Source organism: Pieris rapae, chromosome 15 (assembly GCF_905147795.1).
Source record: "Pieris rapae chromosome 15, ilPieRapa1.1, whole genome shotgun sequence".
NCBI classification, from domain to species: Eukaryota; Metazoa; Arthropoda; class Insecta; order Lepidoptera; family Pieridae; genus Pieris; species Pieris rapae.
Genome location: NC_059523.1, coordinates 3,824,631 through 3,852,124, shown reverse-complemented (window position 1 = coordinate 3,852,124; position 27,494 = coordinate 3,824,631). Strand labels below are relative to the sequence as shown.

The 27,494-nt window shown below is 31.0% G+C and overlaps 2 protein-coding genes and 1 long non-coding RNA gene across 3 annotated transcripts; 2 read left to right on the top strand and 1 right to left on the bottom strand.

The window, feature by feature from the left end:
* The first annotated feature begins 371 nt into the window (after window positions 1-371).
* On the top strand, window positions 372-1,722 carry LOC110994863 (zinc finger protein 33B). Its single transcript, XM_022261757.2, has 2 exons — window positions 372-530; window positions 724-1,722. Exons 1-2 carry the CDS (start codon window positions 414-416, stop codon window positions 1,555-1,557), a joined length of 951 nt encoding a protein of 316 aa, XP_022117449.2. The 5' UTR covers window positions 372-413; the 3' UTR covers window positions 1,558-1,722.
* On the bottom strand, window positions 1,661-27,494 carry LOC110994877 (endocuticle structural glycoprotein SgAbd-1-like). The gene is made up of 6 exons (XM_022261774.2): window positions 27,391-27,494; window positions 25,507-25,531; window positions 14,167-14,301; window positions 12,925-13,062; window positions 2,736-2,957; window positions 1,661-2,356 (listed from the first exon to the last, which is right to left on the bottom strand). Exons 2-6 carry the CDS (start codon window positions 25,519-25,521, stop codon window positions 2,252-2,254), a joined length of 615 nt encoding a protein of 204 aa, XP_022117466.2. The 5' UTR covers window positions 25,522-25,531; window positions 27,391-27,494; the 3' UTR covers window positions 1,661-2,251.
* LOC110994855 lies at window positions 3,584-4,856 on the top strand. Its single transcript, XR_006750699.1, has 4 exons — window positions 3,584-3,966; window positions 4,412-4,460; window positions 4,533-4,544; window positions 4,616-4,856. It is a non-coding gene; the product is annotated as an uncharacterized LOC110994855 (long non-coding RNA).

Sequence of the window (27,494 nt, the reverse complement as noted above, 5' to 3'; positions counted from 1 at the left end):
AGTAGTAGTCATGTTTAATCTTAGAAGTCAACTATAGCATCATTGTGAAATTGAACAATTAATATTTATAGTAACAAATATATTATATTTTACAAGCGTCGATTGTGTATTCAACTTATTACTCAAAAGTCAAAACTTCTCAGTTCTAAGTACTCTTCAGTCTTCATATTACACAATCGAGTTGACTCGTGTTGACTGCTGACCTGTTACATTTTTACTTCTACTGTCTATGGATATTAATAAATTGACCATTGATTTTTGATTATTTTGATTGGACCATAAACATTATTATAAAATCTCTTTTACTTTATTTTTATTTTTACTGTGCGTGCTTAAATCTTTAAATTATGAGCGCATTACGAGATATTATAAATTTATTAATTAATCCAACGAAAATTAAAAATACTTGTTTTATGTGTTTTAAAGAAAGTAATGACTTGATAAATATTTATGAAAATTGTATATATACAGCGAGCCCATGTCAATCCATTAGACTAGCAAGTGTAATAAAAGATATTTTTCCAATTCAAGTAAGTACATAGTATTTTATTATTAACATATTTCATTACTGTACGATTTAAGGATCCTTACCTATCACTTACAAATTATTAACGTTCTCGAACAATACTACTTCCGTGTCGTAAAGGTATGGGATAATATTTTTATTTAAATCTCAAATATTCGAAGTAATGCACCGCTTAAAACGTTATTCTTATTTTTCAGAAAATATTTCTACAACAAGCTTGTCAATATTGCATTGAGTTGATTCTTAACATTTACACTCACCTAAGAAGGAAAAAGTACATTGAAGGGATGCTGCTGAATATTATACAGCATATTTCTATAAAATTAAATAGCCATTCATCTCTAAACAATCTTCATGTAAAAGTTGAATTACCTGCTGAAAAATGTAATTTACATGAGGAGAACTCAAACAAAGAAAATTTGAATGTTAATGCAATAGAAGATGCAAATAGTCAAGAATTAATTTTCAATACTGCAGAAAACATATACCCTATGTGTTTTAAAGTACTAAAAGGAGATTTAAAACTTCATCTCAGGGGACACAGAAAAATAAACAGAAAATTGTATACTTGTGATGTATGTGAATATACTACAAAATGTAAGACAACATTAGAAGGTCATATTAATAGTAAACATTTGAAATCTAGACCATACATTTGTTTTTGTTCTAAAAAATTTTATACTAAAAGTGCATTAGCAGAACACAATAAAACTCACACACATAAGAAAGATATAATTTGTGAAATTTGTGGAGAAACATTTTACTATAACAAAAGTTTAAACAATCATTTGAAGTTGCACTCAAATGACAAAACATTTGAGTGTCTAGTCTGTAATCAAAGATTTGTGAACAAGAGTCGTGTGAATTATCATATGAAAAGGAAACATGGAGAAAAAAGAGAGATATGTTATGTGTGTGGTAAGAAATTTGTTTTGCAGAAAGAATTGATACGGCATAAGAAATTGGTTCATAAATATTGTGATGTTGTTCTTAATAATCAAGAATTATTTCTAGATTCTTTGCCGAGGTGAGAAAAATATTATTGGTACTTGTAAATCAGATTGTCCTCACTGAAAATTCTTTTCACAATTGTTGTTACACACTGAAAACACAAATTTAAATAAAAGAGCTCAGTTTAATAAAAATATATTTATTTGCATTAAACAAAGAATATAAGATTAAATAAGTGTCTTAATTAAGCTTATTTAAGGCAGTGGTATTGAGTATTTTACAAAATATATTTGTTTTAGTTTATCCGATTATCAATAGATTTCCAAAATCTTTTGATTATATATTTGGTCAGCCCAGGTGTGTGAGCATAAAGGACAAATATTGATGTAATATTTTTTACATATTATAACTACTGTTTGGTTACTTAGTTGTTATTTGTATATTTTATCATTTATTGTAATGTATTTAGATGGTATGCATTTTGTGTTTATAAGTTACACAGCTCCATCTTAAAAAATATACTACTTTCATGGTTAAACATATTGTGATTCTATTGAAAAAAATTTACAAAATAACTAAATAAAAAATATAATTTTTCACTTTGATATTGGTAACAATTGTGTACAGTTAATTATCGATTTGTAATATATAACCATAAAATATCACAGGTATAAAAATCTGGTAAATTGTTTAAATTTCTCAAAACCGTTTTCATGGATTTATTTGGTGAGTCATAAAGATATTATTTACAGCGTCATCTATCTAAGGTTAATTCTAATACTGGTAACCGCCTCCTTGGCTAGGAGGGGCGTACGCCTGACCACCAGTTCGGATGCCGTTCGGCTGGTCTGGGTAGCTTGCCTCGCCTTCATACGAAACCTGAAATATACATCGTATGCCGTTAGTTTTATGAGAAACTGTGGCAATCCAACAGTAACAGTACCACTGTTAAACATGGTTCTAAAAAGTTCACTACGTCAAAAGAATTTTAACGCCTGCTGTATGTTTTCTAGGGCAGGCGGCAAACAAACAGGCAGTCTCTGAATAAAGTGACAATGGTCGCCAATGACTTTTACATAATTTTAAATTTGATTTCTAAAAGAGTTCGGTAGGATGAAATAGAAAATTTATTCAATTTTAATAAGGTTAGGAAATTTTTCTTCACATAGCCACATCAGAAATAAAAACACGTATTGACTTGTTGCAATTTCTGTAGTGGGTTTTAAACAGGATTTTTTGTGTAATCCTTGATTATTACCTCGGCGTTAAAACCATTCTTCCAGTCGGCTGTGTATTTGACGATCTGTGTACGTCCATCGGGTAAGGCGACGCGGTATTGCCCTCGAGTGATGTCTCCGTCAGAGATGGCGTTGTGGCTATAATCATTGCCGTCTTCGTTCACAGTATAAGCGAAGTCAAAAGGCATGCCTGGCTCATGGTGATGGTGGTGTTCGTGATGTTCGTGATCCTCATGGTGATGCTGAAACGTAATAAAGAATTTTTATATGGTACTATCTCCCATAGTTAAATTGAAATAAATAATTTTGCTAGTTAGTAGGTGCGAAAGGCACTTGCCAAACAAGATAGAGAGGTGCATAAACGTGTCTGTCCTTTTATCATACTTTGCGAGGGTATGGTGTTCAAAACATAGTTCTGAAAGTCACTATTATGAAAAGTGACTATTAGCGAGGCTTTTTGTTTAATTTACCGACCGTTCTAATAGGGAGGATCCCGCGGGCCTTATCTTATATATTTAAACGAGCAATTCTTGTATATATATATAATTGGAATCTCGGAATCGGCCCCAACGATTTTCATGAAATTCGAAAATCAGAGGGTTTCGGGGGCGATAAATCGATTTAGCTAGGAATCATTTCTAGAGAATGTCATTTTATTTGTGTTTTATCAACTTAAACATAGAATTGCTCGTTTAAAGATGTCAGTCAAATAAAAACTTAAATATGAATATAATTATCTTTATTCGATAATTATATTCATATTTCATAATTTTATTAGTATGTAATTCATACTTAAATAAAATTTCCAAAAAACACGATTTATAAAAAAAAATACCGAGCTAAGCTCGGTCATCTAGGTCCCATAAATTAAACGTTGAAGCAGTTTTAGTTATTTGCTGTAATCTCAGTCAGGTGTGAGCTTTTAACATAATAATTTGATATGTTTTTATGAAGAAAATATTTAGGATGTACCCTAAACTCAGTTTTCATGCTTTGACGGATATGTCCATGAACTATGTATACAAGGCAAGAACTTATTTTTTTCCTAAAACATCGTAACTGCTTAGTAATATATAAATAAACACATTTTATTTTATTACATCTCTATTCGAATAAAAGATTATGTTATAGACCTTCTTGTGTTGCACAATTTTATAGTGCAATGGAAAAGTTACATTTTATCGTTTTATTATTCAAGTTTTGATATTTTAAAAAAATATGATTTTTGTGCGCAATGTGATTTGCAGTATTGTAAGTTGTTGAGCTTCTTAATAAAATACTAATTTCGACATGGCAACTGTAATTAAACAAAATTTGTGTTTTGCTTATAACAATTATGGACGTCGCATATATAACGGATAGTTGATAAAACAAATGAGGAGTCCTATAAATAAGGCGCCCTGTTATATATGTAAGAAACCTAACCTTGCCAGAAGGCTCGCAAATACGTTCTTGAAGGACCCTAAGTAGAATTGGTTTGGAAATACAGATGGGCAGCTGGTTTTTTATATAGCGGTGGTGCGGGGCAGAAACTGCCTTAAATTACAATGGACGTCGACTGCCTTAAATTACAACCACGGCACTGTAAACTCAGAATCAAAACAATGAACCCAGATTAAGTCATTATTCAAAACCAAATCCTCAATTTAATTGAATTAAAATATAAATTGCACTGTTCATAAATGTTTGATTTTAGATAATGGCTGCAATACTTCCTACTAATGTATTTTCAAATAATGATATTGGTAAATATTTTCCCTAATTAAAGTCTAATTAATTGAATGTTTGTATACTTATAAACCATTTTCCTAATATAGATCCGGACTACGGTAATACATTTTATTTGCTTTAAACATAGTTCTTTAAAGATACGAATGGAATTTAAATATATGTTTTTCAGGGAAACGAGTGAAATTAATGAATATGGGTAATTATTTTTTATGACTTTTTATATCGCACGGTGATTTTATCATAAAGCCTAGATACACTGCTGAATCAACAGGCCTGAATTATGTTTCACACGAATCAAAGGGCATTTTTAATATGCTGTTGTAATTATATGTTAACGATTTCACAAGTTTCTGCTTATAAAGTTTTCAACAGGAATCAGAATGCTATTATTAATATCTACTATAAAACGAAAATTTCAATTCTGTTTTGCAGAATATGGAGAAATATTGTCAAGTAAGAATTGTATTGTTATGTAATTGAAAATTGTTTCTGTGTTTGAGTTATACCTAACTCTCAACACTCATAGTTATTTATGTTTTTTCACCAATGTTACAAAACGTGCGCATTTTCGACCACCATTCTTACTTTGTACTAATTTTTTTAAGGTTTTGAAAACGGTGAGTGGACTCCTAAAGAATCAAGAAAAATGTTGTGTATGTTTCGCAAATATATTTTGTTACTTTTAGGTCCTGTTTCACAATGTATGGATAAAGTGCCAAATAGCTATGCAACACATAAATTATTCGAAAGATAAAACTTCCGAATAAGATACTTCGCGTTTCATCTCAAATAGCGCTATCTGGCAGTCGTGAAACGCAAAAATACTGTTTATCCTACAAATAAGTAATAAATAGCTTATTTGGAACTTATCCGGACATTGTGAAACAGGCCCTTAGTGTTACAACTTATTCTGGTGACGTCGATTAAATTTGACCAAGTATGGCCGAATAACATGAAATGACATTCTAATATGAGTTAAAATGTCTATATAAAACAAGTACAATTATAATAATTATATAATGTTCTTATTAACAACTATCAGCTATGGCTTGTATATTAATTGATATATCGATTAGATTGTTATGAATTATTTTTTTAAAAGTTCGTCAAGCCCAGAAAATGAAAATGACTCATAGAATACCGGACGGACTGCAAAAAGTGACACCGCGACTTTTCAGCACTAAATGTACAACCGATCGTCCTATAAAATGTAAGTGGGTTATTCATTTTGAAACCTCTATATTAAATTTATTAATTGCCAACAAAGTTTGGAATAAACTCTTCCATCTGTCAAAGTTATCGGTTGTTATATGAATATGAAACACGACTTGCATCACGCAGACAAAATCTTACTAAAGTTTATCACATCTTCAAAGTTTAACAAGTCAGTTAAATGTAGGCTTACGAACTACAAGAAAAAAAACATACAAAATTAATACAACTTAAACTATTCTTACTTTATAAAAATTATATGTTTATTATTCGCAGACAGATACAACTATAATATTTTTTTTCTATTCACCCATGGCGCAGGCTATAGTCTTTCGTAGATTTTTTTCTTTGATTATATATTATTTTAATTTATGTATTTCGTAAAAACAACAATAATAAACCAGAATCAGATTTCTATATCTGTTTGGTGATAATTTGTTTTTTTATAATTCAAGTAGATCTGTCTTGTGTGCCTGACACACTACGTCGGCTCCTTGGGTTGCGAGGGAGTGTTAAATACACATAGAAAGGCCAACTCAACCATATAACTAATTAAATTTATTTTAAAACAAATGCTCTTTTCATTTCAGTGGATACAAACTATTTACCTGGTGAGCCTCTTTTGTTGATTGTCGCTTGTTTATTTACAAAAAATATATTAATTTCAATCAATGTTAATTTTCAGACACGCATGAAGGTATTATTTTTTTAAATCTTTAATTTTTGGTTTTAGTTTATAAACATTCTTGATTTCTCTGTCTTTCTGTATTCTCAGACAAATCTGGGGACATTCAAGTAAATGAAGAAAATAAAGGTATGTGTACAATTGAGATTTTCAGACAGGTATTTGCGTAAAAACATAAAATTTTATTTTTTATTTTCGTTTATTAAAAGTATTTATTACTCGCTGTCCTCCCGACCATTTTCAGAAAAATCTGTTGATATTGAGGAAAATGAAAGTGTAGAAAATGAAGGTATGTGTACAATTGAGATTTTTAGACAGGTATTATTTTTAAAATCTTTAATTTTTGGTTTTAGTTTATGAAAATTCTTGACTTCTTTGTCTTTCTGTATTTTAGACAAATCTGTAGATATTCAAGAAAATGAAAGTGTAGAAAATAAAGGTATGTGTACAATTGAGATTTTCAGACAGGCATTTACGTAAAAAAAGAATCTAGATCTAGATTTTTTTTCGTTTATTAAAAGTATTTATTTATCTCTGTCCTTCCGTCCATTTTTAGAAAACTCTGTTGATATTCAGGAAAATGAAAGTGTAGAAAATAAAGGTATGTGTACAATCTAATTATAAAAAGAAGGCTTAGCATAGGGCTAAGCCTTCTTTATATATAGTAAGTCTTAAGTTAACTGTAAAAATAACATTTATTATTGCAATTCGTATAAGCTTATAGCTGATTGGCTGAATAATTGCAGTCTCATCCATTCTTTAATATTTAAATATTTCCTTTTATTTTTATATATATTTTATTTTTATTTTTGTTGCTAATTGTAATTAAATATGAATAGAAGCAACATGTAATAAATTAGTTTTAATTAAACCATTTTAGTAAACATCTATTGGCACATTTGTAGTAATACAGTAATTTGGTAGTTAAGCCTGTCATTTTATAGATTGATGTGCTCTGTCTCGAACTAAATAAACAAATGCTATCCAAATAAATAAGTCACACGAAATTCTTAAAAAATATAATCACGATAAAACGTCTCAACCTTACAGACGAACCTAATAGTATTGGAGAAAACAAAACGGGTGCTGGTAAGTAAAATTTAAATATTGATTGATAATTTAATGGTCTAAGTCGATTATTTAATTCAATACTATAAGAATTGGTTTTAATTTAAACATTTTAGTAAACATTTATTGGCACATTTGTAGTACAGTAATTCGGTAGTTGTGCCTGTAAAGTTTGCCTGGAGTTTTGGAAATTGGTAATATTATAGATCGATGTGCTGTGTGTCTCGAACTGGATAAACAAATACTTTCCAAATAACTAAGTTACACGAAATTCTTAAAAAATATAATCACTATAAAACGTCTCAACCTTACAGACGAACGCGAATCTAATAGTATTGGAGAAAACAAAACGGGTGCTGGTAAGTAAAATTTAAATATTGATAGATAAATTAATGGTCTAAGTCGATTATTTAATTCAATACAAAAAATTGGTTTTAATTTAAACATTTTAGTAAACATTTATTGGCACATTTGTAGTACAGTAATTCGGTAGTTGTGCCTGTAAAGTTTGCCTGGAGTTTTGGAAATTGGTAATATTATAGATCGATGTGCTGTGTGTCTCGAACTGGATAAACAAATACTTTCCAAATAACTAAGTTACACGAAATTCTTAAAAAATATAATCACTATAAAACGTCTCAACCTTACAGACGAACGCGAATCTAATAGTATTGGAGAAAACAAAACGGGTGCTGGTAAGTAAAATTTAAATATTGATAGATAATTTAATGGTCTAAGTCGATTATTTAATTCAATACAAAAAATTGGTTTTAATTTAACCATTTTAGTAAACATTTATTGGCACATTTGTAGTACAGTAATTCGGTAGTTGTGCCTGTAAAGTTTGCCTGGAGTTTTGGAAATTGGTAATATTATAGATCGATGTGCTGTGTGTCTCGAACTGGATAAACAAATACTTTCCAAATAACTAAGTTACACGAAATTCTTAAAAAATATAATCACTATAAAACGTCTCAACCTTACAGACGAACGCGAATCTAATAGTATTGGAGAAAACAAAACGGGTGCTGGTAAGTAAAATTTAAATATTGATAGATAATTTAATGGTCTAAGTCGATTATTTAATTCAATACAAAAAATTGGTTTTAATTTAACCATTTTAGTAAACATTTATTGGCACATTTGTAGTACAGTAATTCGGTAGTTGTGCCTGTAAAGTTTGCCTGGAGTTTTGGAAATTGGTAATATTATAGATCGATGTGCTGTGTGTCTCGAACTGGATAAACAAATACTTTCCAAATAACTAAGTTACACGAAATTCTTAAAAAATATAATCACTATAAAACGTCTCAACCTTACAGACGAACGCGAATCTAATAGTATTGGAGAAAACAAAACGGGTGCTGGTAAGTAAAATTTAAATATTGATAGATAATTTAATGGTCTAAGTCGATTATTTAATTCAATACAAAGAATTGGTCTTAATTTAACCATTTTAGTGAGAAAATATCTGATATGCTTACTGGCACTTTTCGTTGATCAGTAAAGAAATTCAGATTCAATGCATAAAGAAGAGTTTGGAATGTGAAAATAGAAGAAATTATAACAAACGTAGGTACAACGTAGTTTATCATTGTGATATTTCTGTAGATTACAGTTAAAATAAATGAAGGGAATATTTTGTTAATGGACGGCAATGTACTAAAAAATATGAAAAATCGCTTTTTTAAGAAATTAATAAAATTATATTCTTACAGACAAACCCGACAGGATAGAAGAAAAAGCAGTGTCGGGTAAGTAATTTATATAGATGTTAAAATAATATTGCTATTTTAATCGCAGTCGAAAACGAAGTTGTAGATTCGTTTCCCAGTTGTTCACGAACTGTAAAAACCGGCTTGTCTTAGACCCATACAGCCGTCGGCGTTTCAGAGGAGGCTGCCCCAGTTGCCTATTAGATTGACAAGTGATCATAAAACAAATACTGAAATCTTAGGCCCAGAGCTAAAAAGGTTGTAGCGCCACAGATGTTTTTCTTTTTCTAATAGAATATTCTTTCAAGAAAAGAAGGTTCTAGATTCTTCATAGTGGGGCAACCATCGAATAATAATATAGTCTTAGACGAACGGGGTCGATTTTTATAGTCAAAGTCAAATCATTTATTCATATTAGACCACCTATAATAGCATTTTTGACCGTTACATAAAATATAAACAAGATTCTGGTTGTCCCTTCCATAGGGTAGTGTTTTGAATATTTTATAAATACATAACAGTGACCTAATTAATTTGGTTTAGTAATATTATTTATTTTAATTGCCTCTATTGAAATAACCCTTTCAGACGAACCGGAAAATAAGAGTATTGAAGATAATAAGGTGGAAACGAGTAAGTTATATATACCACGATACTAATATTACAATAGTAACTACATTATTTTATTAGTTACTCCATCGGATTCGAGAGATTCTTTCACGACGCGACTGCTTTGTGGTAAAGCGAGATGTCGGCTTCTGTGCATACCCACTAAAACATAGCGTCACCAGCCATCGCTCTAGGCAGGACCCGAAACAAATCACAAAAGTTCGTTCGAAAACGTGAAGAGCACCATAAAAATCACCCTTAATGATTTAGATTTGCTTAATTTTAATGTCTAATACATGTATGATGTCGTAAATAATTACATTTTTTCCGCTTACATTGCAAACGCAGGATGAACCCTACGAGTTTTATCAAAATAATGTTCTAAGTATTGTACACATTGAAAAGGTCTACAGAAAAGTCATTTACTTTTTACAAATAATGGCTAATTTTCGAAGCGATTTTAACCAATACAGCATTAATCCTTAACCAATTAAATACCTTGAATACATTGTTCATTTAATATAGATCTATACAGCCCATTACAGCTTTTTTACTAGCGATCGAACGCGTATATTATCGGAGCTTTCCAGCAACGGAAATAACAATACATAATAAAAACCTGATTTTCATCAGCATTGCACCCGTGCGAAGCTGGGGCGGGTCACTAGTACATGTATATTAATATAAATATTTCAGATGAGGAAGAAAAAACCAGTAAAGTAGACAGCGAGGCCGAAGTGGGTAAGTATCATATAGTAATAGGAATAAACATTCAGGAAGCGAAAACGGTCCAACGACCAATATGGAGGATAATCAAGCAATCGACTGGGCGAGAGCGAATCCAGCGTTTTCGAAATAACAAATGAAGAAGTGTACAAAAGGTGGAAGGTACGCCGCGTCGCTTTCAAATCGCCAGTATGATAAAACTTAACTATTCGTCGAGAAAACCATACAAATATGTACTATAATTTGACTGGTTACTAATATTAAGATTTAACTTAATAATATTAAGATTTAAAAAATATTATCAATTGACTATTGTTCTATATAATAATGTGTCAGTGTGTATTATTTGAAAGAGCTATCAGTTGCATATATTGTCTTTAATCTATGCTCTTTATTTGCATATATAGCATAGATTAAAGACCAGAAATAAATAGTTTCATTATTACTTACGGACATTATAAACCTTTCAGACGAATCGGAAAACAATAGTGATAAAAATGACAAGACGGATGCCGGTAAGTAATATATAACACTGAGAACTACATTGTTTTAAAATTAGGAAGGATTGGCATACGAGAAAAGAGGTTTTGTGCCGTACTCTATAAACTATAGTCACAGATGCAGATCCCGAGGTTTTTAGTTCTCCCAATCTCATAGTGCTGATGTTTCAACCTTCGTGGTACAAAAATTCGTTATTATTAATTGCGAATTAAATATTAATTTTAATCAGATAAAACGGAAAACGACAGTAAAGCGACGACAGAAAATGAAGTGCAAGTGGGTAAGTAATATGCTGTAACTAACTAGGTAACTTATTATCTAGGACCGTCCTTATGGTAGGTACGTGTAATCTCTTTCTACCTTATGGATTCTTCTTACTGAGTCCTGATAAAACTTTCTATAGAAATTTATTCTTTCTGTAACGATACATATTCAATTGTACGCATTGTTCGATCTAAGGGCAGCTTATTCCCATAATTTAAAATTTTGGTAAATGATTTTTTTTTCTAATAACGTATTTACAGATGAAGTGGATAATAACAGTATAGCAGAAAACAATACTGAAGTGGGTAAGTAATATAGTGAACGAATTATTCAAGAAAAATAAATTTAATAGTAATAAGTATTGTAGGTCCTCAGCCATGAGCGGTTCGTGAATTCTGCCTTTTTGGATTATTTTAGTTATACACGGTTCTGTAAAAGATCATTGAGATGTAACCTCATGCAGGTTAATATGTATAATAATAGAAGTTCGAATAATCGGCAACTTGTGTCATGCACAGTATGCCGTAATGCCTTAAAATAAATCAAACAGACTTATGAAGAGACTTCGGAACATTCTGAAAAAAAAGTCGAGGATTCCAATCTGAATAGGGCTCTTGTTTCTGAATGTTTTATGCGATACACGTATAAATTATTAGGAACGTAAAATTATTATGGCGACTGTTGTGTACAGGCAAAATATTTCCTATTTTCAGCTGAAAGTTATCAAGAACAAGCAGATAGTAATGCAGAAAATAGAATAGAGGAAGAAGGTAATAGTATATTTTGATCCATATTTTATACACTGCACGGCTATTTTTAAAATACATATTAGTTTAACAATTTCATTGCATTTTAGATGTGAGCCAAGTTGAATCAGCGAATAGTCTGCAGCATGGTATAAATATTTTTTAATACTATTTAATATAAAGTATCCTTTATAATTGTCATAACTTCGATTTACGGCAAAAAATCATAGTTTCTTGTAGATCATGATTTCGATCGGAATAGTCGAGAATACTACTTATATGTACATACATTTTACTATATAGGGTTTGTTTCTACTAAATAAAGCAACCCGCGGCATTATATGGAATGAATAAGGATGACCTATTTAATTTATAAATATTGGCTTAAATCTATATCATACTCGACGAAACACCTAAACTTAAAGTTATCTATTTAATTGAATATTTTTTCAGAGTTAAATAAAGTGCAAAACGCAAAGAAGAAAATTTATGTGCCACCCAAGCCGAGAAACAGCCCCGATCATTATATTGATGATGCGTAATTCATAGTATCCACTAATTAAATTAAATCAAATCTTTTCTAGATTGTACCTTAATTTAAAAGCAAAGAGCGAAATTTGAAATAAATATTCCCACCAATTCAATTTTTAAATATGAAATAATTTCTATCTGAATTCGAGTTGTTCGCGATAATTTTATTTACAGGTACCTACTAGATGCTAAGACCGCACGTCAAATTTAATACGATTTTGATTTACGGGAGTCACACTTAGCGTTAAGTCTCGACCCTGAATCTAACTGAATCTGATTTTAATGTACGCAAGTAAGCCAACCAAAGGTTTTAAGTTGAATTTTTAATTCACTAGATGGCGTTGTTTCACCCAATTAAAGATTTTAAGGGGCGTTTAACTGGAGTTGTTTTCATAAGTTGCTATATTGCTATAAGGCTTACCTCGTGGGGAGTTGGAGATGGTCCGGGAGTTGGTCCTGGTGGTATGTAGGTGGGCCTCTGTGGTGGTGGTGTAGGCCTTTGTGGTGGCGGCGTGGGTCTTACAGGAGGTGGCGTTGGTCGGAATGGTGGTGGAGTTGGCTGAAAAATAATGTGTTATGCTTATTAATTTAACGCATTTAACACAAATAGTATATTTAATAATTTAATTTATTTTTCAAGTTATAGCCATTATATTCTAAAATAATTATTTCATTTAGTCTATATTTCAATTCAGACAGCGCTCTGAAAACCTTTACGGCGCGGCGTACGAAAACTAAACATTGACTTGCTACTGTATGATGGCTAAAAAATAAACAATATTGCAACGATCAATAAACAATAAACTAAAAAATATACAATAGGGTCCTTCAAGAAAAGAGTACCAATTCTTAAAAGGCCGGCAACGCACTCGCGAGCCCTCTGGTATTGAGAGTGTCCATGGGCGGCGGTATCACTTAACATCAGGTGAGCCTCCTGCCCGTTTGCCCCCTGTTCTATAAAAAAAGAAAAAAACTAAGAACGTATAAGTAAGTACGTATGTAACATAAGCATATGTCAATACTCACGTTCTCAGTTCAAACAAAAACCAATAATAGTTTTTATCAGTGCTATAAACAGTTTAACTGACATTTGAATGTGTTAGTAACAGCAAGGTAAGGCATTGTTTCATTGAATGTGATATTATTTAGAAGGGTCTCACAGTGACCTCATGCGTAATGACCTGAAACTGTGGGTACAGATTTTATTAAAAGGTTGGACGGAGATCTATCAAGTAAATGTTAATAACGATTTGATGAAGGTTTTGACGAATTTTTGGAAATCGAAATACATTTTAGTATAGAAAAGTAGAGAAGTTATGTTCAGGAAATGCGACAAGCGATGTGGTCTTATGGAAATCTATCTAAATTTTCTGTCAGCAAATTATGAATTTGCTTTAGTGTAGACAATTTTTTTATAATCGAAAAATGCTTGCTTCTAAAATTTATTAGCAACTTCAGTCATGAAAGGTGTCAGAACAATCTTCATTTAGAGGTTGTACCATATTATTATTAGTAAGCTTTCGTTATAAAGAATGCTTATTAGTGATCTATTAGCACCACGCTGAAAGCGCGGCCTTGGTCTAGGTTCGGACTAAACTTATGTTTGTTTTTTAATAATTAATTAACAATAATAATTATACTTTATTACACAAGATTTTATTACCCTGTTAATAATGGTGGTGGGGAATGGTATATCCGGTCGTGGATAGTTGTATCCCTTTGTTGGTGGTAGGTACTCGTTTCCAGCTGACGCCACAAGGGCGAGGAGAGAAGTCGCAAATACGCAGGTGAATAACATCTGAAAAAGAAAAATGTATTTTTAATGAAATAATTTAAGAGTGATTCTCTGTAGGGAGATAAATATGGATTCCCGATGACGCATCCGCGCTTTGGCCACGATGTGTGACGCTTAACCGGGCTGACTGCATACCATAGCTAACAAATGAGTGTGAGCGGGCCGGCCTTGCACTATCGATCTCTGTGCATTGTTCTATCGTCTGCATTCCATGTGGATGGTCCGCAGAACTGTTTTTAATTTTGTTTTAAGGAAAATTAAGTTGTTTTTACAAATAAAATATATAAACATATTTTGACAACTGTTTTGTGAATTGTAGAGAGTATAAGTTGTTTTATTATTATATCATTCAAAAAGGCATTAAGAAAGGCAAAATGCTCACATTGGGTCGCCAGCGGTGTAAGTTAAAACAAAATTGCCAGTTGGGTTCCATATTAATGTTATAATTATTTATAAGGTATTTCTAAATAATTATTTTCGAATTAGTTCGTCGGTTTCTGTTTATAATAATAGTTAAAAATTTAAATTAATAAAATGTTTCTGCTAACCCCCCATTTGTTATATCCATGCGATCTTCATTACCACTGCGAATGGGAAGAACTATTGTGTACAGTTTTTACCTAAAAACTATTTGATAAATGTTTTTGTGATGCTTTTGCCAAATACATCGTTACGCAATATACATCTTCTGTAGATCATGATAATTTAATGTAAATAATACGAAATGTATGTTAACGTTGTCACCAATAATGAAAAAGCTATCCATCAACTTTCTGGCTATTGAAAAATTTGCTTAACTTTATTAATCCATACTCCAACCACTTAGCAATTAGTACAACTACTTCTCATATAAGACACCGGGTAGCAAAGTTTATGAAATTAATAATTACAGTTAATAAAACAGGTAAATTACATAAAGTTTAAAACTATTATCGTAAAATTTTATCGTTTCTAAATTATTCATTATAACAGATCTTCCCAAACTTTTGAGTTTGGTATATTTTTAAAAATTGCTATATGGATAAATAACATTATTAAGGGATCCCAAAATCATTGGCTGGGTCATGGGGTGAACACGACTGTACTCCCAATTGATATTATTTCTACTGCGAGTATTACTGCGATTTAGTCTGTATACCCGAACCAAAAATGAAAGAACGAGTATCGCAATTACATCGCGTCTTGCCCATGAATATTGTACATACACATACACAACAAAATATTACCGATAAAGCCAGGGGGATTTTCGCGAGGCGCGCAACACAAAAACGGATATGAGTTTATTTTATGTATAAGTTATTAGAATTAATGTACAAAAATATATATATATTTATTAGTCTAGCTATTCAAAGGGGGTGCGCTGCCACTATTTTCGGAACCTTGCCTAAAGGGCTCCTTTTTAATAATCTATTTTAATTATTTTATTTTAAGGTTAGTTATTGTTTTACATTTACATAAATAGAAATGAACTAGAAGTTACATTAATATTGTAATTATTTCGCGTGTACATCCTTATCATATACTTTCGAAGAAAAAAGAAAATATATACATAAAAAAAAGCTCATGGACACAATAGGAGACCCATAAAAACATTAAACAATTAGCTCTACATCGGGCCCCTTAAGCTGCAGAGGCGGTGTGTATTGGAGTACCAGCCACTCTACAACACATAAGAGATACAAATCTAAGTAAACATATATTTCTTCGAAGTCGACTCTATTTATTAGAAAACATAGAATTTAGTAGAGTTAAAAGTGGGAATTTAACTTTAAGAACCACTGTCTAAAGAAATATGAGCTATAATTTGTTGAACTATGTACGATTTCAATACGCAGACATTTCTGAGACTCCAACTAAACCGTATCTCGGTATTCGTCCCGAAATATATATCTAAATATGTCTTGGACTTGGTAAAGAGAAACTTCCATTCTTCCTTCTCTTCTTTTCTTTCTTTAAAACTTCTAGAATTTTTTTTAAATTACACTTTAGACACTAAGCAACTTCGTGTCATGCAGTGTCTTGAAGTACAAATAAAAACAAAACTTCCAGACAATATAGATATAATTTGTATAGTGCTTTGTATAAGATTCACAGTTGAATCTTTTTGGCATACATTGCAATGACTTCGAAATGTAAAATTTATTGAATTTTGCAGTAATTCTCGACAGTTACGGTTTTTTTTATTAAATACAACGCACAAAATGAAAGAACATAATACATATATTCACGTTATTTTAAGAAAGTAAAACGTATTTATAAACCCAAACAATTGTATTAATAAACATTTATATAGAATAATATAATAATAATAATAATAATAGCCTTTATTTCCAAAAAACTTTACAATTTAGGGATGATAAAACGTCATTCAGTTAAGTTTTGGTTTGTCCACCGTCGGACATATTATATAGAATAATATAATAAACGAAAAAATTAAGAACGATATTTCAGAAACCTATAAATGTGCGTGGGTGCGATTCACAGCAAAATAATTATTTACTGAACTCCAGGTGAAATGTTATTGTACTGTTTCTGGGTCATCTGGGTGCTTTAAATCATAGAAGTTTTTATTTTCACTCAATATTAACCACTCGCGTATAACAATAGAATATAAGCGAAATAATGAAATGTTAATTGCTATGTAACAAATTAATGTAATGTAGATGTTGAAGAGAGTGCCTACGTCATTGGTCATTGTTAAAAAATCGCTCAAAAATGTTTCTAAATTATATTCGATCACATTGCATGCAAGTACTGTACTGTATAGCTTTATGACAATAAATTAGTACTGGTATTTCAAAGTTTAAATGTGAGAAACCTATTCATACCTATGTGGGAATTAGACCGTAAAATAGTGTTGCACGAATTCTGAAGGTGTTCATCTTCTAATGATTTGTCTATTGTTAACAAATCGGTCTAGACTATCTATATCGACAAAAAACTAGCCTGGCTATATAATCTAGATAAATATCTAACATAGACACTATCGGTTACGAAGGCCATGATAGTGACATTCTAAGCTTGTAACAAAATACTAAATAATAAGTAAACAAAATACTGTCTCGCTGCATGCGGAAAAATCTTTGAATGGACAGAAATAATATGGTTTTTGGTTTGGAGTACTTTTAAATACAACTTCCTTAACGATGGAAACGAATTTGTATCTTTGATAACTCGACCGTTATATAAATATTTTTCAATGTACAGATTGTTTTTAAATACATACGGAAACCTCCTTGGCTATACAATATGTATATGATGAAGCAGAAATAAATACTCATAATAAAATACTTCACGTCTTACAACGAACACAAATTTATGTATTCACCAAGATGTCATAGACTCAATCTTATTTTACAACAATGCAATTATAAAAACATAATTTTACAGCAAAACTCATCACGTTTGGATTAAATTTTAATAGTTGCTGCAACGCGTGCGCAGACACACCCCTGAATTACTTGAATCTGGCAACATCGTGACGGAGTTATCGTCAAATGACATTTTACAAAATGAAAGCAGTTCCTTGGTGAACTGTAATACCTATCACTAATGTTCACTTTTGTGTGTTTATGTCTTAAACAATATCACGGAATTTTTATTTAAAACTTTTACTAAAATCTTTAAAAAAATTATATGAACAAAATTTAACGAAACTATAATCTCTGTAATTGGCCAAGTCACTACTAAATCAATGATCATATATAAATAATGTATTTAACAATAGATCTTCAGTCTTGCTGTTAATTCGCAATCCTCCAACCTTTAAGAGATATCTCATGTAATAATGATACAGATTATTGGAACAATTGTTTGGCTGGTGGGAATAAAGAATTATGTATATAATCTAATCTGTTTAAAATTTTTCACATTGTTTTGACACGTAAAATATAAGGTTTGCACGGCCGTTTGATAGCCCATAATTAAACAGCTATTACTTAGCATGTTACCAACATTCACACGTTAATCTATTTAGAAATCAGTCCGTTGTGACCTTTTAATATTTTTAAATGATATAATAAAGTTGTGGGAATATGCATGGCCATTAATTCATATTGTCGGAATCACCGCTTACATTCAGAGAATATTCTTGTTATTTATATGCGTGCTTGTACATAATTATTTATGTAATGAGAAACATTGTAGTGTTTACATAATGCATAACGAATTATATATTTAACTTATATTATACCGAATAGGGGCAAAATTTTGTCTTAAAATTTCATGTGTATAGTTATGACTTACAAATTATATGATAAAGAAAACTAAAAAGTAGCGTTGATGTTGGTGATCAATAGTGTCTTCAGCATCCGATTATCATCCTCGAGATCGTTGGCTGTGCACCATACATAATGTGAGGCTCAGACCAAAAAATCTATTATAAAATACTAGCAGACTCGGCCAAGCGTTGCTGTGGCTAAGGTTTTTGTTATATTACATAGTAGTAAATTAATCAAGGGAAACCGTAGGAGAACTTATGTGAAACGTTGGTACCACGACACGGACCTAAACTAAACTACCTTTAACTCAGCGCCATCTGTTAGAATTGTATCAAATAATAAACAAATGTTAATGTTATCGTAATTTTAGTAAGGATGCCTATTTTTTTTGAAAATGAAATATAGCCTATGTCACTCAGGAATGATGTAGCTTTCCAACAGTGAAAGAATTTTTCAAATCTGCCAAGTAGTTTCGGAGCCTATTCAATTCATACAAACAAACAAAAAATCAAACCTTTCCTCTTTATAATATTAGTATAGATATATATTATGTGTTTATACATATATTATGCAATCAGGTAATAATAAGCTACTAGGGCACTAGGCTAGGTGTATGAATAATAGTATAATAATTATTAGTGCAAAAAGGCAAGATGAGTAGGTCAGGTCAAGGTGCGACTTTGACCGCAAACTTAGATTTATCTAATGTGATTATAAGTATAAAATATATATAAGAATGAATTTAAAAACTAAACCTAATAAACGATGTATGAAGGACTTGGATGGTTTGGTGTACCTACTGTTCCTCCATCTAATGAGAGGATGCCGCCCGAGGGTTCCAGTGACGTAGATACGGGATAATTAGTAAGCGCAGATTGTAGATGTCACTACAAATGTAACATTTATAAAAATAATTCAAATAAATAAGTACTAATTGTTAGGGTACACTAAATATAAAATGCTTAGTTCATATGGCAGTTCCACCTATAGTTTTCCTCGTTGTATAATAAATATTCATATTCCTTTTCCAAGATATCCAGAATGTTTTCTGCACAGAAACTTTGCGCTGATAAAGAGGCGAAACTGAAGCCTATTTAGAGGCTAAATACAAATCATACTATAAATATGGTATTGAAAAATTGTATGTCCGCTATAATCGTTGTATCCCTCTAAAAGGCAACGTATATAGTTTATAATAAAATCAAACGCTATAGAAAAAAATATATGTTAGTCTATAACTTTTTGGCCCACCTATTAGCTAAACGACACATTGCAACTCTCGCCTTAGGAACGTGAATTTGGATCTCAACTGGGACTTGTATAACGATTCTGTTCTTCCTCATTCGTAATAAATCTTAAAACAACTTAACGATGAGACGTTTAATGTCACGTTTAGCTGTAATGTTTAAATTAAGATTGGCACAATGATTGCGCCCTGCGGTAATACAGCTATTATGGTCAATTTGTCCAAATCGATGTGAAACTTAGGATTATCGTGTTAGAGCCTTAGGTAATTCTTGGACTTAAGTTGTTTAAACACTAATGTTCATCGCTATAAAGGAGTTAACGAGTGGGCTAATTTCACTAACGTTTCTATGGTAGTAGGTCGCCTTCCTGATTACTTCCAATATTAATTCGAACAGTAAACTGTTTAGATATATATCGTAGCAAAAGATCTAGGTTTTTTAAGGGCATTATTTTCAGTTAGGAGTTTGGTAATTATGAAACAGAAACAAAATTCAGGCGAAATTTCCAATTGAAACCTTCTTAATATACGTTAAGATAAAAGTGCATTCATGAAGATATAACCTACACAGTTGAAACTGTAATTAGGTTTTATATTATTCTCAGTATTTCTTAAATCGTTTGCATGTATAAATGTCTTCAATTAATACCAATTACGTTACTGGAAATTAAAATAGCTATAAAATCTTTAATTGTGCCTTGAGCCCTTTCACAAGCTTTTCGAAACTTTCACCACAAATAAAAATCATATAATCCAAAAATAAACCTATATTTTACGAGGATAAGAGTTTCACCGATTGTCTTATAACTGGCAATAATTTAATTGTTTACACCCCATAAGTAAGCTTACGTGAGCTTTAAAACAATAAAGTAGCTGATAAATTGGTGCAAACGCTCGTAAAATAAATAAGGTTCTTAATTACTCCTTTTTCTTTACTTTAAATTATGGGTTTTATTTTTGTGTTTGTAATTTATAAGATTTTGCGTTTTACTCTCAAAGTCACCCAATTTAAGGTGATATGATTTGTCTATATAAATGAACAAATAGTAATTAAGAATTAAGACACAAAAATATAAAGGCGTTACAGAAATATCGACTACTGAGATCTAAGTATCCTAGACGTGTGGAGGAAGTATGGTGAACAGTTCCTCTAACTTAAAGGGAGAATTCACGATCAGTCTATCAACTGATTAGCCGGCCCGTAGTAGTGGCTAAGATCGAGAAGTTGTATATAGAATATAGTATTGTTGTTAATATCTACTTTGCTAGAGGTGGTCAGTCGCTACAGACTAGCACAGCACATATTAATTAGGGAAGTAGTGGATGCAGAAACACGTCTGTATAATTGAGTTTTCGTGATGATCAGCCGGTACTTAATACATGTATTCGTGCTTTTTTATTTAAACGTACGAGAAACTTGAGATTCTATAATCGACTAACATAATATAAAAGTGCCGGCGTGGGGTTCAAACGCATAATTTTAGGGTTTTTATTTGTTACTTTTATAGGAACATAAAAATTGTATAGCGTATTATTGGTATTTTTTGTAACGTATTAACTATTAAAATCGCTACATCCTTTCACTTTTACAATAATCGTCTCATCTGATTGTAAGATGCGCCGGCGCCGTGTAAATAACGAACATACAGTAGTTCAACTGTACGTAATTGTAAACATAAGCTACGACTTTATTAAGTTATCTGTTAATTTTTTAGTCATTTTGTGAATTCATGGCTTAGTCATAAGTGGATTTGGTTTCTTACATGCTTCTTTAATTCTCAACAAAATAGTTTTATTGGTTAACAGAACAATCACATTACATCAATGAAACGTGTGTGAGTATGTGAACGTGTGGAAAACCTAGCAATTTATATGATTTATGATCCATTTACAATAATAATTGTATGTACTGTGGTAACTTGAACGACATAACGGCCGAGCAAAGTGTCGCAAGATGTAACAAGTAAAAAGTAACGGTGTATTTATTTGTTTTGATTATATCAAAAACCTCAATTGTTATCGTATATATTATTGTTTATCGGTTTCGAGTTTATTACATGTGTCATTTATATATTAACTGGGTTAGTTTAAGATTGTGTAGTTACTTTGCAAACTGTATTGTACTGGCAGTAAATATAAAATTAGAATCATTTTATGTATATTTCTTTTAATTTTTTGACGTTCATAAGTGTACATTAAATTACCTATATGAATAAATGATTTTTGTTTTTAGTTTTGTTTTTTTTTTATTACAAACAGCTATTTTATCAGAAAGAAACAATTGCAAATAAGTTAAAATCTGTTTGAACGAAGGAAAACTGAAATTTAATTTAGTTAAAAAAATCTTGCATTATAGTTCTTGCATTATGATTGTCGACAATTTAAATTTTGATGTCCCACGATATTACACGCCGGTTGAAACTCCCGCGCATTATTGCTCACAAGATAAATGCGCAGTGATGTGATCGCTTCATCGATAATATAGTCGATTTAGATTGTTAGGTACCTATATTTATTTTGATTCTAGGTTTAAAGAACATGTTTAAAGTAGTGCAGTATTCCAATAAAATGCTAAATACATAAGCATATAGCCGAAACATCGTAATTAATCTCCGACCAGAGATTCAATATTACAACAGAGGCGCTACAATCCTTGGTTGGTCCAGATAATACGATACGATATGGGACATGTAATTTTTGTTTTGTGGATGTTTTTTTTTATATAAAAGCGATGTACATTCTTAGATTTTATTGTTCAGAAATAATAGTATCTTCCGGTTCGAAGGACTACAAGGATATTAGGACCAAGTTGTTATTATTTATTGTATAGGTTGAATTGATGTACTGAAGCTTGTTATTTAACAGAGCCTTTCTTATAATAAGAAGACGTATAATATCGACAAGTGATATGTACAACTCTACGAAAATACTGCAATATCTGTAATATGTGATGACACTCATATTACCAGAGTCTTATTTTTTGTGGAATCGGCTTTTTTAATTGTATATTAATGATTTTTAAATCATGTTAAAAGTATCGTGCTACATAATTTTATTTCATGTTTAAATTTAATTCTTATCTAATAACACACAAATAAAGAGTATTTCGAACATTCATTACCTATATAGTAATCATAATAATTAAAAATGGAAGCAACCTTTTTACTTGAATTTCTGTTTAATACTTTAAATAATTACGCAATATTATCTTAACCATAATGTACGCCAAAATAAATAAATGCACAATACATAATTACTTATACACAAACTACTTAAGAGTAAAAGTCCAATCAAATATATAAGCTACAATTATAGTTACGTATAAAGAATTAACAAGTTAATGTATACGTATTAACATATAATTTGATTTAATAATGAGCCATCTCCATATTTATGTAACTGTATAAGAGAAAATTAGAATTACAGTATGTATTGATAAAGATGCAAACTACATATTTGCGACATCTAATGTGTGCAAAATTTAGTAATATTTTGTATTAAATTATTGATCGAATATTTGCGTGTTTGACAAAATTAATGGAAGGATTCAGCCAAAGAGACTAATATACAGTGTTTGAATTAATAACACACAAATAGAAAGTATTTACAATACAATTAACATGTAACAATAATGAAAAATAAGTAAATAGTACATTAAAATAAATTGGATATTTCATACCCACCCCACTTTAATGATTTTTTATGTAATAAGAGGCAAGCGGGCAGAAGGCTCACCTAATTTTAAGTGATTGCCCAAGGATTCTCACACGAGGCTCGCAAGTGCGTTGCCGGTCTTTCATGAATTGCCTCGCTATTTACTTGAAGGACCCTAAGTCGAATCGGTTCGGAAATACTTAAGTGTGGAGCTGGGTGAGCGGTAAAAACTGCCTTTAAAGCGAGACGACCTCGAGGTGATACGGATTGATGGTCGATAAGAAAGCTTAGCTGCTGATATTAGCCCGAACAACTCCTCTTAACAATCTCCATGGTAAATGCAGTAGAAGAAACACAATATGTTTAATCTAGTTTTTTTTCTAAATCACAGTTTATTTATATTGAATACTACCAAAAATCCATAGAATTCCGCAAATATAAAATAAATTATATATTCAAACTTTGTTTTATTCTTGGTATTTTATATCTTTAACACGTAATATACTACGATGCAGAAATGATAATCTAATATGTTGCAACTATGAAAGGTTAATATAACTTTTTGTTTATCATACGTAACTTATACAATCTCAGTAATTGAGGGAGGGTACACATATGCGCAAAGAATATAGTCGAAACACTCCAAACACACACACACATTCCCCAGTTAAGTAGAGCTAATAAAACTGAAAAAAAAAAGTTCTACTTAACAATTTGAAGAGCTAGTACTAGTTTTAAAGACACTTGGGGCTTTTAATTACATGCAAAAACACTAGTATTTTATCATAGACTAGATTAAAGTAGAATAATAATATGCCAGCGGCGCTGCAACAATAAAAGTGCATCCATTTTTTTTATCATTTTTATTTCATAGTCAAGATCAGCCATTCTTACACGCCTTCGACTTTTAAGTCTTCGACATATCGGTTCCGTCATGATGTTTTTCTTTATCGTACAAGCGAGTGTGAGATAGGCACATACACAGATAGTCCGGGAAACGAACCTACGCCCTCAGGCATAAGTGTCGCACGCTAAAGCCACTAGGCCAACGAGCAGTGGAATACTAAGTAAACAGGTCTTTTTTCACGAATTTGTGTTTTTTATTACAGTGAACCCCCGTAATCCGGCCCCTGAATCCGATACGGTCAATTATTGATTTTTTTTACATACATAATGAAGTATGCTTTGTACTTCAGAGTACATACATGTAATGTATGTACAATACATGTATAATCATATCATTGTAATTTGTCGAAGATAAGGTACTATTTTGTCAAAAAAATCTGGGCTACAGGCCTTAGACAGTCGTCTGTAATCTGACAAATTCCACAGTCTGACATTGCCCTGCTAAAGTTTTGTCGGATTACCGAGCGATTTTTTCAAAGTGAAAATGAAAATTTTAAGTATCGTATATCTATAAGTATGTAGAAAATTTGAGAAATTTTAATTTATTTGGTACTAATGATAATGTCTATGCTTTCAACTTCTTGAAACATTGGGCCTAGTGAGAAGATTTAATTTTTTAAAAGGACACACTATTAGTGTCAGTGCACGTTTTAGTGTTAAACAAGTGGAAAGAAACACAAGAACAGTCTCTTCCCCTTAAGGCCCTATCCCAGCACAAATTGCTCTGTCAGTATCTCGGGGTGGACTGCGGTGCGCAATACAGAGATGGAGCTCTGAGGCGCGCCGGCTCGTAATAACAATTAGTTATGTAAAATATAAAATTAATGTAGTTTTCTGAAATGGATTACTTGGCTTGCAATAGAATTTAAAAATTTTGTTCTTTATAGATTTTCGTCATAAAATGAATTCAAAGTTGGCTATGTTAGGATTGTTTTTCCTATCGAGCTACGTTATTTAAATTGTGTATCGATCTTTCAAAATGGATAAAAACCTACTCTCAGAAAGGATAACAAAAAATGGAAAGAAACAATGTAGTTTTTTGGAGCTTGGCGATCGGCTAGATCCTTAAAAGAGACTAGTTATTAGACCGTTATTTATGTTAAATATACCTTTTCATAAAATTGGTTAAGTTTTAAATTACTGTCTTAAGTTATTTTAAAAAATAGAAGTATTTATATTTACCTTGTTTGCAGACATGGTGATTAATCTGAAAAATTAAATAATCATTTAGTTTTGTACGTTTGTATCAGCTAGATATTTAAAATAATGGCAATGTATCAGATTATTTACATGCACGGCAATTTTATTAGGTTTTCACTAGCTTCTATTATATATCTAGTAAACACTCATAAAAAGATAAAGGTTATTTTATAATAAACCATGCCTGTTGATAGGCCGGAGTCGTGAGCGCAGAGGTTAGGTTGATCACGTCATTTGTTCAATGCAGTTTTTGCATCTTCCATACATGATGCAATTAATTATTTCCTTACATGAATGATGCGCTAATTATCAAAATAAGTTCCTGTCTAAGACGATTGAATCGCTTTTGATTAACAAAATATTAGTTTACCATGCTCTAAGAATTTGTGATATTTTGATACAGATATCTAATATGTTTCCAAAGCCTCATGAGCGATGAGGTTCCGATTTTAAAAGGTCCAAAATGATTAGCAATGCTGAGAACAGTTACAGCGAGCAATCTCATTTTTTACTTATGAGAGTAAATTTTTTAACGAAACTAAATTTTGTCAAGGAAAAATTAATTTAATTTTTTCCCATATTGTTTTTGGCCATTTTCGCAGTAGTTAATATTATTTTTAAAAAGTCGGTAACATATTTGTGAATCTGTTTGACTCCTAATTATTTGTCGCAAGATATTATATTGTTATTAAGATTAGTTTTTTTCAAGTAGGATATATTGGGTCTGTCAAGACTTAAGAGTGTCTGAGAATGTCTTTAACGTCTGTGACGAATATTACTGGCCATGTTCGGAAGCTTTTAATATGGTCTAAACATCTTTCCATAAACGATAACTTTCACTATCAAAGTTCCAAAAATCGAATTTGTCTGAACTGTTAGCGAAGTAGAGCTTGCTCGTGAAATATATCCTTTAATTTGGACGAAATAGTGTCTTTTCTCTATCTATATAATTTTTTTTTAAATACCTGTGTTTTCTTAACATGCATAAATCTTTTAATTTTTTTGTTAAACCACATTGTTGTATTAGTTTTGTTCGAAGAACTTATATGTTTTTTGTATATTAAATTTACTATTATTTCGATTAATTATATTATATAACAAAAATTAGATATTTAGTTGCGTACTCAAAAATTATATATTGTTACATAATATGAAACGTACAATTTAGGCTAAAACATTGTTTTACCTTGTCATGGTTAAGTCTGGAATCCTCGTGTCCAAAAATTCATAAACAAATAAAAAAAACAAAAAAGGTTTTATTCAAAACAAAACAATGGCAAACATATGCAAAAGCATGTTGCAATTTCGTATATTTGCTCTCACGAGCTGCAATTGTTTTGAACCAACTCATTTATTTCAGCCGTACGCTGTGTAATAAAATATTCATTTGAATTGCTATGCGAAAGATTTATCATTTTCAACAATAATTTTCTTAATTCTGTTACACTCGGATAGTTCTGACATATAAAGATACATTCAATATTAAGAAAATTTAAATTTTATAACTACCTAACTTTTAAACAAATCCTGCGTTTTGCGTGCTTCAAGAAGAATGGTTAGGCTAGATGTTTTTTTAATAGACTTCCGCGTCAAAAGATATTTAAAACTTTTCAGTCTGTAACGTCTGCTTGTAATTCGTCAGAGCACGTTGAACAAATGAAGATCTTAAATCTAAATATGTCTTATTAAATTATTAGGATTGATAAGTTTTTGTAGGTAAAAAAAATATAACTTTTTAAAGCATTTAAGAACCTTATATTTATTTTAAGAAATTAAAATAAATAGATAATAAAATATTTATAGTAACGTATTTGCCTATATTTCATGTCCAAGCTATTTAAATATACCTCGTAACATTTTACTTACATTAAATGAAAATAAAAACCACACAACCACAGACCACAACAAAGTCCTTTCAATAAAAAAACACAAACGCGGTTGTCAAGTTTCGCGCGCCAAACTGAACTGAG

Bases quoted from the DNA above. Each gene is read 5' to 3' on its own strand.
- LOC110994863 (XM_022261757.2), top strand. From the start codon at position 414: ATGTGTTTTAAAGAAAGTAATGACTTGATAAATATTTATGAAAATTGT. The intron at 531-723 runs GTAAGTACATAG...CTTATTTTTCAG, and splicing joins AAGATATTTTTCCAATTCAA to AAAATATTTCTACAACAAGC.
- LOC110994877 (XM_022261774.2), bottom strand. The intron at 2,958-12,924 runs GTAAGCCTTATA...ATTACGTTTCAG, and splicing joins CATCTCCAACTCCCCACGAG to CATCACCATGAGGATCACGA. The intron at 2,357-2,735 runs GTAATAATCAAG...TGTATATTTCAG, and splicing joins AGAATGGTTTTAACGCCGAG to GTTTCGTATGAAGGCGAGGC.